The following is an 18,132-nucleotide window of genomic DNA, read 5'->3' on the forward strand; positions in this document are numbered from 1 at the left end:
ACACTCATATATCTCACAGGGTTGGCCTATTCTGTGATTGTTCTCAAATTCGACTCCTTCGAAAACAATTGAGTCGCAGTGATATTTATAGAATAAAGAAAAACTTACAAGACTATCAAAAGCATCGATTCAAATAGAACTTAAATTCTAATTTTATGTGTTGAATGATTGTATCATTTTTTATAGTGATTTACCATTTTTCATAAAGTCGTCTTATTCAAGTAAATCAACAGTGACTAGTTTTCTTCTCCATCATAAATAAACTATATCTAGAGAAATTGTTATCAGAAATGACTAATCTAAACTCTACTAAAATTGACTTGAAGACTAAAAATATGATTAATATTGGTTACAATGTGAATCATATAAAAGACTCATCAAAAAAAAGTTATGCCTTTTAGTGCCCTTATTAATTTGCAGCTAACACAATTTTCATATAATAGCAGTACTGTACTATTGATATTCATATACACTTGTTTTGTTTCTAATTTTTATTCAAACAACAAGACAACAAATCAAAAAGTCATGCAGGCATAAACACTTGTTTATATGTGATAAAACTGGCATGTCAATTTGTTTATTTAAGAGTACACAAGTGGAATGTTTACACCAATTTGAATGTTTGTACACAAAACTAGAACAGCTGATGATAAGATAATTACTTCGGAACTGTCACTGATCATAATTAATCCATTCTGCTGCAACTTGTACTTTAAATATTCAGATTCAGTCTATACTTATAAAATGATGTTTATTTGTTTCTTATTACTTTTCTTTGGAGTTACAATTGTGGACAATTCTCGGGTTAAAGAAGACAATGAGCTTGAAAATGAAGAAGAAAATCAAATTGAGGACATGGAACAACACGACGAGGATATTTCTGAAGAGGATGAAGAAAGTGAGATCGAAAAAAGAGTAATCAGTGTGTATATCAACGTAGTTTCGTTCAAAATCTTCACGAAAGAAATCAAATCCTAGACGAAGAAAATCATCAAGAAAAAGTCCAAGAAAATTGATAAGAAAGAGCAGGCCAAGTAGACCCAAAATAGCAAGGAAACCAAAAACTTTGAAGAAACCTCGCATCCCCATAACTAAACCAAGGAACCTTCCAAAGCCTCGAACCCCCATAGCCAGACACAAAAACATAATAAACAAACCAAAGAAGCCAATAAACAAATCCCCAGTTCCTATTCCCATACCAAGGCAGCCGATAAAAAAGTTCCCGATTCCTATTCCCATACCAAAAGAGCCAATAAAAGAGTCCCCGATTCCTATTCCTAAACCAAAAGAGCCGATAAACAAGTCCCCAATTCCTATGGACAAACCAGAGAAGCCTTTAGACAAGTCAGAAATTAGTAAACAAGAAAAAGACAAGTCAGCAGCTCCTATTGACAAACCAGAAGAAGTAGAATCAGCAGAAAATAAAGAATCAAATTTGATTGAAGGATTGTCGTCTGGTGCTGAAATTTTCGGACAAGCAGCAATGGAAATAGTCAAAGAATTGATCCTGTCTAAGTTATTGCCCAAAACTTTTCCTCCCCAGCAAGAATACGGACAACCTGCCTATGAGGAGGAATCCAATTATGAAGAAGGACCTGTCTATGAAGAGGAATCCCCCTATGAAGAAGAATCTACATATGAAAATGAACCTTTTTATGAAAACAATAATTATGAGGAACCTGTTTATGAAGATAACGGAATATGAATAGATTTAAATTAACATAGTTAAAATATAAACTAAAATATTAATCCAAATCACTAATTAACCACAACTAATAAAATGTTTTAACATTGAGTGACGTGGATTGACCCCCAAGCACATAAATAAAACTCAAAAATATATTAAAAATGACAGAATTCTAGTATAATTTAAGTCTTTTCAACATATCAGAAATAACACTCAAATTGGTAGAATATTCCCTTTCGAGTTGACGCTCAAAACCTTTATTTTCGTCAAAGAGTGTGCCTTCATTTTGTCCAAATCCATACTCATGGTGAAGTCCAGTCAGTATAACCTGACCAAGCCCAACTCTACACTCCACAGTCGACACCAACGACCCTCTGATATCCCCCAAGTCACTTTCCTCACAGTAAAATCCAATTGGATTCCAAAAACAGCTATTTTCTGGGCAAATAAAGCTGCCTCCTCCATTATAATAAGCACTTGCCTCAATTGGGGGGTTTGTTGTTGAAATATATTTATAGGCGACTATTTTCGCGCCTTTATTGTTATTATAATTAAATTCCTTGTAAGTTGGCCCGACACAAGTTCCTAAAATCAAGAATTGGCGGGAAACCTGGGAAAAAGTGCAAAAATCTGTCCTCACATATTTCGAGAGGTCCATTTTTGTCAAATTCAATTTTTGAAGCCCCGAAATACCCGCCTGCACAAATGCCGAGGTAAGATCCTCCATTTTGAACATATTTGGAGATTATTTGGCATCCATTAGTGTCCAGGGTGGAGACAAATCCACGATCAAATCCCCCTGGGAAGATGATAAGGGAGGTATCCTCCACCCACGATCCTTTAATAAGGCAATTGATGGACCAGATTTGAGTTGAGGGCCCAGGATGTAGGTGATGTCGTAGAGTTTGTCCATTTTGAGATTAATGAGACTCGAGTAGATTGCTTTTGTAGAGTTAACAGAAGCTCCCACATCCGCATAAATTTGAATTTTTAATTTTTTTAATAGCATGTCTTACCCGCGTGCGTATACAATTTATTAATAAATTGCCAATTTTATTCACAAATATAAAATTCAGTTAAAAATTCAACTGCCCTCGATTAATTCCCTTGGTCGCCTCTTGCTGGTTTTCTAGGACGAGAGGTGGAAAGAGGAAGATATGAAACCAGGGGAGGTCGTTTTCGTAAGAGAGTGCTTCCGAGATAATTTTTTTGAGCCAGGAAGCAGCCATCAAACGTGTTTGTTTGGGAAGGGGGATCTCTCTTGTGCCACGGAAGGAGGACAGGGATAAATTCCTCAGTCGAGAGATTTTACCAGAAGGTAGTAGACTAGCGGGTCGCTGATTAGACCCAGCGTCTTACGAATTAAAGAGGCAGCAGGCAAAGTGCTATGCGCCTAAAGCACTTGCAGTCGCCTAAGATACACAGCTCAGATGAAAATGGCCATTACAGAGGGTGCCTGGATTCCCCATTTCTTCAGAGTTCAAGATTCTTTGTATTCTAATCATTGACTTATTTTTGTTAATTTAATGTACACACAAAGAAATGAATATCAAAAAAAATGTCATTACCGACTCGGCTTGGTCAAGGAAATCGTGAAGACTGGTCTCGAGTCAGCGGCCCATTTGTGCCTCCTCGAACGGATCGGACACGATTACCCGTTTTCTCTCAGCTAATGTTATCCTAATAATTTAAATAAATTATAATTTCATTACGTTTTTTTGATTGAAGTAAGCACTCTGTATTTCATTTTGTGGGTCATTAAAGGGAGTAAATTGCCAATAGAAATTATATTCAATTAGTTGTAACTAACATTCTAAAATTCGAGAACACCGTAGACCGCAGATTATTACAACAACTATAGTGCTGCTCAGTGATTAAATATAAGTTTTGTTTGATCTATTTCAATTATGGAATGCCAGTTCAAGGAAATATTTCGATCCTTAAAAATAAAAATTTCAAACTATAGGCCTGATGGTAGAATGCTAACTATTCACAAATAAAAAGTTTTAACACCTTAAGGCCCATTATATTTAGAAAAAGTTTGTAATTGAAATTTTTACAACTTTTTTCAGTCTTTTCTAAACTTTCAACAAACCCATTCAAATACTTAGAACGTATCTACAACAAAATATAATCATGTTAGAAAAACTCTTGATTCATCTTTTAGTGCCCAGAGAGGAGACAAATCCACGATCAAATCCCCCTAATATAAATCACACTGAAAAAGAAAAAAACATATAAACTCAATCTAATCTATTAAATAAAGCTACTTAAAAACTATTTTTGCATAAATTTTTCTAATTTGGAATGCTCCTTCATACAAAAGTGAAATGAAAACTTGAAAGTACAAAAAGATTATTCAAAAAAGTAATAATTCGGTGATTTTTCTTGTTGATTGAGCCAATTAAAGTCATCTACACCTGCATATTTACTCTCCCCTTTTCTCAAGCCAACAAACTCGAAATCCTCCTCGACTCCCTCATACTCATAAGAGTAGTCCCCAAATCCAATCCCCGACGAATTCTCCAACACTGCTCGATTACCCACGTGACTATTAAATCTGCAGTCTCTGCTAAAAGATATCCTCAGTTGTAGACAAGCCACATAAAAATGACATTCTCGACAATTTTGAGCCAACACTGACGAGGAGACTGGCCCGCTGTGTACTCTTGTGCTCTCCAAATCAATTAATTGAATTCCCGCCATTGGTCCAGACAAATAAACGTGGCAGTTTTTTAAATTTTTCAGAACTATATTTTTATTCACAAGTTCGTCTCTGAATAGAGTGAGGGTCTCATTTTGGCGGGAATGAAAACCAAATGATTCCTCGACTGAAATTTTTGACGTTTTTTGAATATTTTTTGGCGGTTTTTTGGTATTGAGTGTCGATTTAAAATTAAATTTTTTATGGCTGAGACGTTTTTGGCGAATAATTTCGAGTTTGTTTTGAAGTGCTTTGATTTCTGTCAATCTTTTTCGAATTGTAAAGGCGGGAATAAAATGGAGGGAATTTGTGGTGTATTTTATTAATTCGTCAATTTCATTTGAGAGTTGATCGAGGTGATCCTCACTTTCAGAGATTTGAGAAATTCCTTCGGAAATTGTTTTTATTTTGTTTAAAAATATTTGTTCGAATTTGTCTATTTCTTTCCCATTAGAACACATTTTTATAAACTAAGATTTAATTTCACACAACGGAAATAATTTAGATGTATTTTATTTCTAGTTACAATTTTAATTTAAAATAATTAAATAAAATTTAATAAAATATTTTTATTTAAACAAGAGTGGGAAAAAAACTCATGTCGAGGTGGAACCTTATTGTTTACGACAGTGCTGTATTAATTATTAGTCATTTTAATTTATAAGGAAAGAAAAAAATTAGTAATCATTATCCAAATATTCTTTTATTTGACTGGCATTGGCATTAAGTATTCCATTCTCTACAAACACAAACAACCACCCTTACTTCCATTAAAAAAGAACAAGGCCACAGCAATCAACAAAGCACAATATAAATTACCCAAGAAGAACAATTCCATCGCAAAGTACCCCCACTTATCGACAATCATCCCAACCAAATAAGAAGCTCCAGCCAATCCCAAATTTTGGATCGACTGCAATCTAAACTTTTTTAATATTCCACTACATTCCATAGGCAGTCGTTAAATGTGACAATTTTACAATATAGGCCACAATAGGCCACAGTGAGGCAGCCAAAAACGAATAGCTAACACCCAAAATTATCTAAAATAAACAAAACAGACAAACCACAGGCACAAACGGAGACACAAAAGTAAAAGCAATCAAAAAAGTCCCCAAAATACCCAAAATAATCGACAAAATCACCCACATCAAATTCCTCCCAGTTTTATCAATACTCAGCCCCACAAAAGGCGAAGAAAATGCAGAAACGAGATAAATAAGACTAAAATAACTAAAAATTAATCCAAACCTATTCACAGTCGTTGCAGTGTCCAAAGACAGTTCATATTTGAGCATACATAATGATCTAAATCATAAAAAATACAAAAAACAGTGCTATTCCTATAAAGGGGAGTATCGCCACATAAAAAGTACAAATAATTCCAGTTATTAGCCAAAAAGAAGTCCCAAAGTGAATAACATCCCTCAAACAGACAATTTGTACATCCTTTGTACATGTTTTAATCACTGCCATATAAATACAGAAAATAAACCTCCCTTCCTTTGCCCAGTCCGAGTCATGACTGCCATAATGGCAGAAGTAAGTAAAGAAATGACACAAACAAATACAGCCAAGTACAAGCTATGCCCAACTGATGGTAGCCCGCTTGGATATGACGGGCTAGTTTGTAGAGATAAAACATTGATTTCATACAGGCAGTGCTGCCCTGGGCGAATTATATAAGGAATTAACCACACGTGCAAAACTTAGTTGGAGAGCAAAGACAAAGTTGAGTTCTGAACCTTTAAACCAGAGTGCTGCATATGAGTTTTGGACACTGGAAAGAGTCTCTCCCCCAATCCCGAAAATGACCCTTCCCAAATACATGACCCAAATCACGTGGGAAAATCCTCCCGAAGCAAACACGGCTTGTCCCAGGAGCAGAAAAAGTATGCAGAGAATTCCTCCGAGAGGGAGACCAGTGTAGCGGTCGACGAGGAATGAGCCGACAAAACACATGAGGACGTTGGGAAGTGCATACCATGTGTAGAAGCCCATAAAAGTGGCTGAGTTTATATTTAAATCACTTTTTATTGTTGCTTGAATAGCACCGGGAATATCAAAGCAGTAATAACTCCCTGAAAGTTATGTCTTTGATGTTACCGAAGCTGCTTAAACATAGGAAGGGGATGAATGAGTATCGAAATAATCTTTTATGTCGTGAAATAAAGCTCTTATTCTCCCAGTCATCGTTGATTGCCTCACTGGACATAACCACACTTTATATCTTTATTTAAAATGTAATTAATATATTAATACAACTGAATTTATACTATTATTCTTATAAAACATGTCCTGTCAAAAGCGTGTGGGCTCGTGGAAAGATCACCGAGCGAGGATGAGGTCCTTGTCCAACTGCATCGGGGTGACGTTTGTTCCGTTTTTACCGTGGGCTTAATGGTTAATTAAAAAAATAAAACATGTCATAATTACTCGGTCAATAAATTGTCTAGAAAATTTGCCAATTCTTCAATATTTTAAGAAATTTTATAATTTTAGTGGAAATTGACAATTCTCTGAAGGAAATTTCCAGTGAATTTCCAGTGAATTTTAAAAAAAATTACTGAAAATTAAACAATTCCACAATCTGGATGGTCCTCAAGAAAACTTGTGTTTGATTACTATAATTGGGGTTCGCACTAAAAGAGACATTTCGGTGCCTTGTTTTTGTCTTTCCTTAAACGATTTTCCTTTTTTTCTTTGAGTTTTGATTTTTTGGGTAATAAAAACAATTCTATTCTATTTTACAAATGCAGTCAAAAAGTCAAAGTTCCCACTTGATGAAAAACTTGTTGATTGTATGGATTTGATAGAATTAAAAAGTATATCTTAGTTTTTTTAATTTTTAGCCGCATTATTGAACTGTGCATTAATATCTATACTATTTCAGGTTTAAAGTGAGTCTTACCAAAAGCAAAGTGGAACAATAAAATTATGTAATAAACCATTTCATCATTATTTAACACCGATGGGGCCAACCTCTGAATTCTAGCACTTACGGTGTTGCATGAAGATGAGTGATTATAAAAAAAGAGTTACTCATTGTTTCTACTACTTTCGAAGTTGAAACTCAGTTGTTGATAAAACTTCCTGTCCACACCATTTAAAATATTTTTGATGTCTGTTGCGATATGTCTTTTTATGCTAGCTTTATATTTCAATTGGGTTGATCATAGGGCTATAGGGACCCAATCTTGAAATTTTATTTCTGACGAATTCCTTTTTTTTGACAATTTCTTCAATTTCTGAATGTAATGGAGCATTGTTTACACTAAGGGTTCTCAACCTTTTTTTAGTCATCGACCCCTTGATTTTTTGACCCCCCTAATATTTAATCGACCCCTTAAAAAATTTTATATACATAAATCTATAATAAATAACAATTCTCTACACTACTGGGAAATTGTAAGCTTCCCTGGCTTTTCGTAGACAAATTCTCAACCATTCGTGGACAGATTCTTTATTAAAGGATCCACGTTTCAATTCATAATGTAACAATCCAAAAGACCCGATACAACCAATGAAATGTACATTGGCACCTCGCGAACTTGTTGAAACGACACTAGCCACTGTTACTTTGTTTGAACGACCCTTTTTACGGGATATGTTCATGTTGAGATTTGTTTCATTCATAAATAATATTGGAATTTTCTCCGATTCATATTCCAATAATGAAATAATAAAATTTTTTCTTTATTTAATTGACTATTGCCTTCCTCTGGTTCATACCTGATATCTTTCAAAGAATAACAGGAACCGTTTAAGTGGACTTGAATGGTTTCTTTTGACACATTTAAACTGAAATTAGAATTTAAAAGAATTTTCAAAGTCACATAAGTAATCCTCGGGTTAAGTTCGATTTGTTCAGAACGATAATTTTTATGTTGATCAAGACATTTTTTTGCTTTTGATTTTTTTGCTGATCAGGTTTATCCTTTTTTTTCACCTAACGATAGGTAGTAGTTTTTGGAACATCGAGAGATTTTGTAAGTTCCCTCCAGTCACCATCTCTCTCGTAGGCCCCGATAATAAGATTTTTTTAATTGAAACTTCAGACTTTTTTATTTGTGCAGGCAAACGAATGAAAAAATGAAATATTTGCGCAAACATGCAAATATATAGGTTTTGCTTAGTCACTTTTGCAATTGATCTCGCGACTTTAAATGCTGCTTAGTCACTTTATTAAAAACAGAAATTATTCTTTGTACCACTTTGCTTTTGACCCACTTTAACTTATTGTAAGAGAGAATTATTTCCTAAGCAGATTTTTCTTAAATAATTCAAAAACTCACATGGATTTTTATCATAACTTAAGCAGAAATATATTTCAGATAAGGAAATTACATAAACAAATGTGCAATTACATAAGTGTCGACATTGAAGGGTTTCTCAAAAAAATTTAAGAACTTTCAATGTCATTTAACCTGGATGAAACTGGAATATACTACTTCTATCCAGAAGTATTTACATGACTGTTTGGAGAATATAAAAACATCACAGATAGAGTATTTATGATGTTATGCGCAAATATGTTTGGAAATCTTGAATTGAAGTTTTTATTGGTTAGAAAATCAAAAATGCCAAGGTTTTTCAACAAATATGATTATCTGTGTTTTGTTTCGTATTGCAGTTTTTGAAAGAGCATGGATGGCCGTATATATTTTTACTAACTGGATAATAAACTTTGATTACCTTTTGAAGGCAGAAAAAATTTTGCTTCTTATAGACAATTGTCCTTCTCATTGCTTAGATACAAGAATAATTCAGCCAATGGATTTTGGTATTAGTAAAACGTTCAAAGTGCATTTTAATAAACAAAAATTGGAGTATCTTACTGGATTATTGGAAAAATAAAACATGTCGATATATAAACCATATAAACATTTAAAACTCACAGACATTGTTCTATTTATAAAAATGGCTTGGGAAGATGCATCTTCGAAAAAAAAATTTTAAATAGCAAAAAGAAGAAAATTGGAACTGAATATTATTTCGATAAAATTTAATAATTCGGTTGTACTTATGCATGAATTTGGCTGTTTTTATCTACGAGAAGTTTCTAATAAATATTTTAAATTCTGAAATTTTCCATTTCAAAAATTTGTCGCAAATTCGACAGGAACCTAGAATGAAAAAAATAGTTTACTGTATTATTAATCAAATAATGAACGATTTTTGAGATCATAAAATATAACATTTTTTATTCATTAAATGAACATGGTTCGATCAATTCGATTTGAGACAACAAAATTACATTACCAAATAATTATGAAATAACCTTCATAATAAATGATTACATTTTTGTATATATAGTCCTGTAATATCCCATTTTGTATTCCTTCCCCCTAATGAATGTTTGCAATGAAGGAATTGACTGTATAATATTCAGACTATTTATCCATTTTAGTAAAGGACCACCAAAAGGACAACTTTACCCTACAATTGGAACGCATTCACAAAGTCCAGACTCAACTAGAATATTATTTTTCCGAGTTATTCACTAATTCTTAAAATTAAGTATCAACTTGGCATATGACAGATACATACCAAAAATAATTGACGTCGACGAGTTCGTTGAAATTGCACAAATAGTCAAGTTTAAGCGAATGAACAAGTTCAAAGCAACTCCCGCCGATGTCATTTCGGCTGCAGAACGTGAGGAGTAAGATTCATTTTTAGTCTCATCATTTCTTATTTTAAACAAATCAAAATCAAAAATAAAAGCTAAAAACCTCCCAATCGTAATTGAGGCCTACATTCTAGGCTTCGACACAGAACAAGTTAAATTATTGAATATTCAGAAATTATGGGAAAAACTGCTAAACCCAGCAGGAATTACAAACGTGGAAGTACAGGCTTGGCGGCAATTTGTTGACAAATGGGTCCTCTATACTGACTCGTTTGGCAAGGCGGTCTTCGTCTACGACCAACTTAGAGAAAAGGGGGTTTGTCGCCTTGTATTTATTCAGAAAATTCGCATTCGGCACATCTTTACTCCCAGATACAAAAGAGATGATCGGAAAGCGTCTATTGGTTTTAAAATGTAATATTTGGGATAGAAACTGACCCAAAAATAAAACCACAGCCGACGATGTATTTGGTCTATCCCGTCTATTACTATTCTGATCTGTATTATGAATGTTACGCAATCAATGATTTAAGATGGACTTGGGATACGAAAACAGTAAAATTATATTTTTAAAAAACAGAATTCCTGTTACCACAAGTCTTATCAAACTAATATTTTTGACCCAATGGTAGCCAAATATGACTGGAAAATGTCTTGCTATTATTAATTTTCAATTGATTGGTTTCTTTGAATATTTCATTTTTTTATAAGTACTATAAAAATCACGATTTATTCAATAAAACAAAACAATTAATCGGATTAAGGTTCCCCGTTTCTGATGGCGTCAAATACAATCTTAAATTGTATCCAAAAAGACCTCTCCTTGGACAACACTTCCCCGAAGTTCGGGAACATTCCCGGTGGTTGCTCAGCGTCTTTGGAGATGTTGATGATACTTCTAGACCTATAAAGAAGACCAATATATTGAGACTAAATTTGCCCTAGGGAATTGTGTCGGTACATCAAAAAAGGCTCCAAGAACCGCTGAAGGAGGCTAGATCGTCTGAATTTTGTTATTTTTGGTAATGAAGGTGGTTTTCTGATTCAATAAATAAAATAACTAAGATATGATGAAGGAGGACTTGTATTCTCTGTCCTTAATGCATAAAAAATGGGATTATTCGGGTCATTAAAGCAAACAGATTTTTTTATAATAGCGAAATACCTCAAGCGCAAATACAGCATCTAAAAAAACTGGGAAACTTGACTTAACATACTGAAAGAAATGTAGGAGAACCCTTTAATTGAGTAAATAATGAAAAACCATTGGATGCAATTCTCTTTGATTGTTTAAATGATCCCAACGTTGATGCTGTTGAATCCTCCCATTGGTTTTTGCATAGAAATAACCCAGGGGTTTCTGTGTTTCATACAGAACATTCATTTATTTTCGGCAATACTGGAAGAATGTTGATCGCTTAGCAACGAAGTTTGGTCGAATGCTAAATAGTGACTACTCAAGAAGTGTATATATTTATGCAGGAAGTATGCATATAACATTAATTAGAAATAAGTAGGGGAACAAGGAAATATCAGAATGAATAATCAAGTTAGTTAATTAGTAATATCCGAATTTTTAATTATGCACAATCCCTTCTGCACAGCATATTTCTTGATGCTGGATAGCGACAGAGGTTGCAATCTATTGTGAGTGAACTAACCCACCATATGCATTCCCGGTTCTTAGTCTTGCTCCGATTCCTGAATCCGCATCTATTCTAAAACTTTTGCCAGTTAATAATATAGTCAGCGGAAGATTGAAATTCGTAATACTTATATGAGAATATTTAAGTGTACGTTGTGGGTTGAGATCCATTGGTAAAAATGCACATTTTCTGGCGCGCATACATACTATACAATGAGTAACTTAAAATACATAAGGGTTAACGGACGACTAATTTTTGGCGACTGAAAAATGGCATATGAGGGCATTACACTGTAATATTAGTATGCGATTTTTACAAAGATCGTAAACTGATGACATTTGCAAAGGCCTCTACATCTAGGTAACGAAGTCCATAACACGAAAACAGACCTCTAATAATTCAAAATATTTAAATGTACATAGAGGATAAGCGATCCAATTTATCAAATGAGTTGTTTAGTATTTTCGTTAACGAGACTCCACCACAGATACTAATATTAATAAAATGATGATTACAATTCCTCCAAGTTAGTTAAATTAGAGAATATTTCTCCATTGGGAAAAGTAATGTCGTTCGCAATAATAATAGATTTTGAATGTTCGGCAACATTTTCTGCATTGAATTCACAATTTCTCAAAGATCTAATTTTAATTGAGCAATTCTTTAAAAACCTTTGTGTTAAATCACAGTCACTTTGAATCCCAAAGTGAACAAAAAGCAGCACAAGTGGAAACATTATAATTAAGCGTCAAATTTTATTGTCAATATCTCATTGGTTAGACATTGAATTAATACATTTATTAAACTGTATTTGTTAATATATATTACTTTGCCCTTAATTTTCGTGGAGATGAAATGGGGGTAGACTGCTACATTTTTGGTATGATTCTTGAATCTGTTTCATATTTACTGACTTGTTTGTGAATCCGTCGTCTACCACACACATCAGAAGTCTCACAAATAAACAAACATTTTCTCTCTTGGTGTCTCATTTACAGTCTTCATGGCAGGTTCCACATATTTGCACGTCTGCTCTGCCCTATTACTGAAATATCTACCTACTTCATTTGCAGCCCAACTGTGTTAATTCACCAATACTTCTTACACAATCAAATAAAAAAACTTTATTGAGTTTAGTCAAATAAACTTGACAGAATTGTGAATTCTTTCATATCTCAATCTCTTACTATATCACTTTAGAAGGTGACTTTATTTCCCACAAATCAAAAAGAAGATTTTTACCAAATTTCGTATTTTTGATTTTTAAATCAAAATGATGACAGTGCATTACTTGTTGCGTCATAATACTTTCTTTTATCTCACTAGCTTTTACAGTTTTAAGTAAAGTAAATATATTCCTTGAACAATTACTACTCTTTTTTTACTTCAGCAAACATACTCTGGAAAGCGGAGGTAAAGCTATGTTTAGCCGATGTCGAAATACCATTCCAAAAATCGCAAAATATTTTAGGAGTAATATACAACACCCATAGTCATTCTCGCAGCAAGTGAATAATGTGATCATGGGATGTATGAAGAAAATCAACATTCTCAGAGTTTTCCTTCAAAAATGCAGGCAGTTGACAAACCTCGCCACTCTCAAAACCGTCTATAAGCAGTAAATAGAACCCACAATTAGTTACGCCTGCGCAGCGTGAGGAAATACAATCAGCTACACCAATCTGGAAAAAATTTTCCAAAATTCAATAAGAATCTGCAAAACTCTAGAATAACCAAACGAACAACTAAATGTTGCCATTTTTGAGAGGATCTTGCGAAGAAATGAGGGGGAAGACACACACATTGACAAACCCGACGCGCCCCTATAGAAAATGTGCAGAAACAAGGGAAGAACGTCAGGAAAAAATGAGGACCGTCCTTAAAGAAACTGGAATCACCCGATTAGTAATGCAACCTTAAAAATTGGCCTTAGCATTTTCCCTTACGAATACATAAGTTAATCCACTTGTACATATTCTACAAGTTGGTATCAATGTAATTCATATATAGCTAAAAATTTTAAAAGGAACGACATTTATTAAAACGAAACAATTAGTCTAAGATATGATAGAGGAGGCATTGGTGGAGGTACTAAACGTGAACAAGCAACCCGAACTATCTAAATGTGGGAGGCAACACTTTTTTGGTTCGGTAATATCTCGCCAGACGGTGGATTTTGCTCTCGGTGAGGAGGAGTCTGTATTTGGAATCCTTGTCCGTCCTGTTTTTCTCGAGGTGTTTGCGGATGCTGATGGCCTTGCTGATCAGCGAGTACAAGTCCTCGGGACATTTCGGTGCCAAACCATTCTTCTTGAGGATCCTCAACACCTTGTTGGAGGCACACCGAGATATATTCGGCACTCCGTAGCAGTCTCGTAGTGTTACTCCTCGAGGATGTTTTCGATAATCAAACCTATTTGTGAGGGTTTCTGACCCTTTCTGGCCAGACGGCAGATTGTTGTCTCAATTTCCTGAGGAGTCAGACCCACCCATTTTGGACGAGACTTCTGGATTGGCAGAACTGAACGAGACTTTCCCTTCCTACTCTAATCAATGGTTTATCCAAACCCTTTTCCATACATACGACCCATGTTTAACAACAAGATATAACGTGCTTAATATTAATTATTTTTTATTAAAATTATTTACGAGTTTATATTCATAAAAAACAATTATTATATCAATTATAAATTTTGACGCTTTTTGTTTAATAATAAAATCTATTATCTTCATTTACACAGAATTATTTTATTAGTGGCATCGATAAAACTAATCATTGACCACCTTATCCGTACTTGTACTCAAAACATATGCAATTCCCCTTTTGACGATTGGGGTTGGAGACAGGCAACCCTCCCGTTAGTCTTTGGGGGGCTCAGTATCCGCTCATGTTCCGACTTAACATTCCCTGCTTTTCTCTCGTCCCTCTCCCCGAGCCACACACTTGTCATATAAATTCTACGCTCTTTTTCTAAATTTTTCTTGGACACAAATGTGGCTCATTTTAGCGAAGTCTGGAGGGAACAATGTCTTGACATAGGATCGAATAGGATGCAAGCAAACTTTCAATCTGCTGCTCGAGTCGTCCAACCAACACCGCCGCGCTTGCCTTCTTTCGGCAGCATCCCCAACCAGTTGAGTATGGCTTTGCACATTCCCGAACCCCTCACCCTCTTTGATAATGAATCGGTAAGGATTGGAATCTCTTTGCGCTTCGAACTAAGGCAATGTGTCCCGCACGCGCGTCGTTGTGGCTGCACTGTTGACTCTTTCGGTCTTTATCTATTATCGTGCAGAAGGAGTGCCGGACGTTTTCCAAGGCACTCAGCCATGAATGACATCATACGGAGGGCCCTCGATTTGGCGGGATTTCCTTCGGTCCTCGAACCACCGGATCTTGACCGCGGTGACGGGAAACGTCCTGATGGGATGACCCTTTTCTCTTTTGAGGACGGAAAAGGTCTCCCATGGGACGCAACCTGCTGGGATACTTTTTCTGCTTGACTTCGTGTGCTCTGGAGGCTAAATCTGCTGTTAAGAAGGCTGAAGATTTAAAGCTAACCAAATATTCTGCCCTTTCGGACGAGTTTTTCGTGATGCCAATAGCTGTGGAGACCTGGATGCTCTTGGTCCAAAAACGGAAAAATTCCTCCGCAAGCACTGGGCCAAAACCAGCGGTTCTCGATTGCCGTTATCCGGGGGAACAGTTTGGTGATCCGTCAGGCCGCTGGCCCTCCCATCGTTTAATCTTTTAACACTTTTTACAAAGCCAATAAATATTAAGATCTTGCTTATTTTTTTCTATTTAATGTTAAATTCTTGGATGATTCTCCAGATTTTGTAATATAATTTTTTAGATTTATGAATTTCAATATCATTCTAACTCAGCGTGGTTGAAAATGTAATCATTATATTTTGTAAATAAAAATTTATATGGACAAATTTCTAATTTTGAATTTTCTTTCTAAATTAATGTCTTTTATATATCTGTTTCTAATTTTGTTTTAAGTTTCCTATCGTATCTGTTTTAATTTAAATTTAAGTTTCTGTCTCTAATTTGGAATTTTACTTTTCACGTTTGCATTTTAATTGAAAAATTATTTTGTCGCTCCAAAATTTATATTGGAAGATTATTATAAGTGAATTAGATGATTATGCAAATATGTCGATATTTTAATTTGTTTGTTTTCGTAGAGATTTTTTTACCAATGTCAGTGAAAAGTTAAGTCCTAGCTTTGCCGACGATTCCTAAGATTACAAGGCAGAGAGAAAACTAAAAATAAAGAGAGAAATACCTGCGTATTTCGAACTCTTAACTCTTCATTCTAAGCATTGGCGGACTCCGGATTGCTGCAGGTCTTGGGTAGAGATGTCACCAAAAAAGATTCGACGCAGGTGGCGTCCCAAAAAGGGACTTGCCTTCTCTGAAAGGAAATATCCTCATCCCCGAGACGCTTACCGTCGCTTCGAAAAAAGCCGACAGTGTCTAAAGGGGAAGAAAAATCAGCCGACTCTAGAGCCCAAATATTCTAAACTGATTTTTAAAAAATGAATATTTCAATAAATATTTGTAGATTAATTTGGATTTTTTAAATTTTCGTTGAAAAAAATATTTTATTCAAAACGTAAGATTTAAAAAATTGTTTATATGCTTACTAAAATACAAATCTCAAAATAAAATAGAAATGATAGTTTAATTTTGAAAAGTTAATATTCTCAAAAATGAAAATTCCGCATTCGAAAATAAAAAAATCTCAACGATCGAGATTTACGTTACGAAACGTAGTTTAAATTGACTGTTTGAGCTTACTGCGTTCAAAAATGCAATTTCCAGATAGACCACACCAGCACTATTACCAAAACTTAATCAGCAACGACATGAACAAAATTCATATAAAACGACCAAAAAATGCATTTTTTATTTGGTCGACTGAAGCTCGAAAACATTTTTCTGCGAAGTATACAAATTACAGAAATCATGAAATTTCAAAACTGCTAGGTCAGTTTTGGAATGAAATGAACGAAGAAAACAAAAGACCCTACTTCGATAAAGCAAGAGAAGAGAGGATACTTCACCTTAAGACTTATCCAGACTATACTTACTGTCCAATCCGAAAAAGAAAATCTAAAAAATCATTCAAAAAACCGTTAGAAATTCCAAGCACTACTCAAAATGTCGAATTCGCTACATTTGATAAAAATATAATTCAATATGATTATTACTTTCAAAACTCAGAGAACCTCCAACCAGATATTTACTACACGAATTTTGACACGATGGAATATTTTGAACCTCAATCATATTCGACAAATAATGACTGGTATCCATTTTACGGATATAAGTACTGATTTATGACTTTCTTAACTGTTTAATTCGTAAATTTGCATTAAATTAGTTCATTTTATTCCTTAGTCGTTCTAATATTGACTTTAACATACAAGAATCATATATTGCATTCCGTTAATTTATCCTCCCACATTTTTCCTAAACTTAAAAGGTCTTATTTCAAGAATATTCAGTTGATTTTGTCACTCCCTATTGGTCCTATTACTAATTTCCTGAAAGTGTGGATAGTATACAGAATTTATAGGCTTTAGTTATAAGCAAACAAATTGAATTTGAAGAAAAGTAGTTTTGTTAGAGAAGATAAATATATAAATGAAAATAATAAACTGATTTAAAGTATGAAAGGGTAAAACAAATAGGATTCGCCAGTGACTGCACCCCGCATAGCAAACGAGTCACCTCGCAAGATTGCTATAGATATTCTCTGGTACAGCCAAAGGGTTTCCCGGTGGTTAAAGGTCTTCTTTCCGATCAGTTTCCCAGTTATAGACAGAACCCTTTTCCCAGGAAAGTAGTTGTATATAATTATAATTATTGACAAATGTTTTAAATATCTGCATAATTTAAAAAATGAAATTCAATTTTTATTTCTAATGATTTCATGCTAAGTTAAAATGCAGATTTTGTGCAACATTTAGATTTTCTTTGGTCAATTTTAGTAAAATACATTGTAAAATAATTGATTAGAAAATACAAGAAATAATCGGCTTAAATGTGGGCATTAACCAAGTGTCCAGAATTTTATTGATTAAAAAGTGTTAATTTTAATTTGTACAAAAATAAAATTTCAGTGCGAATATCAAAGATTCCTATCTTGTACTATCAAAAAGTACAATTCTTTCAAAAATAACATAAAATAAGGAATAAAACATCCAAAAATGAAGTAAATTAGGAGTAGAGAGAAATAATGGCCTTTAGTTTCTCATACTGTGGATTATTGTCCTTGTCCAACAACTCCCTCGCCTGTCGATTGAGTTCCTTGGAGGGCATAAAACAAGACTAAACATTTCTGGCCTTCTTCTGCTCGTAGAAGACGGCGGCATTGGCTCTGCGCTTGTCCTCCAACTCCTCCACCAAGTCGGCACTCTTCCAGCCAAATCGACGGGCCACTTGCCC

The 18,132-nt window shown here is 34.4% G+C and overlaps 2 protein-coding genes across 2 annotated transcripts; one reads left to right on the forward strand and one right to left on the reverse strand.

The window, feature by feature from the left end:
* The first annotated feature begins 290 nt into the window (after window positions 1–290).
* On the forward strand, window positions 291–1,705 carry LOC115230561 (ATP-dependent RNA helicase ddx24-like). The gene is made up of 3 exons (XM_029800710.1): window positions 291–387; window positions 782–898; window positions 1,248–1,705. Exons 1-3 carry the CDS (start codon window positions 291–293, stop codon window positions 1,703–1,705), a joined length of 672 nt encoding a protein of 223 aa, XP_029656570.1.
* A 2,337-nt stretch (window positions 1,706–4,042) lies between these two features.
* LOC115230557 (tubulin-specific chaperone C-like) lies at window positions 4,043–4,852 on the reverse strand. Its single transcript, XM_029800706.1, has one exon. The coding sequence runs from the start codon at window positions 4,850–4,852 to the stop codon at window positions 4,043–4,045; it is 810 nt and encodes a 269-aa protein (XP_029656566.1).
* Between the last annotated feature and the right edge of the window lie 13,280 nt (window positions 4,853–18,132).

This window comes from Octopus sinensis, unplaced genomic scaffold, assembly GCF_006345805.1.
Source record: "Octopus sinensis unplaced genomic scaffold, ASM634580v1 Contig15785, whole genome shotgun sequence".
Classification (NCBI taxonomy): domain Eukaryota; kingdom Metazoa; phylum Mollusca; class Cephalopoda; order Octopoda; family Octopodidae; genus Octopus; species Octopus sinensis.

Coding starts and splice junctions, on each gene's coding strand:
- LOC115230561 (XM_029800710.1), top strand. CDS start 291: ATGACTAATCTAAACTCTACTAAAATTGACTTGAAGACTAAAAATATG. Junction 388..781: donor AAAAGACTCATCAAAAAAAA/GTTATGCCTTTT, acceptor TTTTCTTTGGAG/TTACAATTGTGGACAATTCT. Junction 899..1,247: donor TTCTGAAGAGGATGAAGAAA/GTGAGATCGAAA, acceptor CCATACCAAAAG/AGCCAATAAAAGAGTCCCCG.
- LOC115230557 (XM_029800706.1), bottom strand. CDS start 4,852: ATGTGTTCTAATGGGAAAGAAATAGACAAATTCGAACAAATATTTTTA.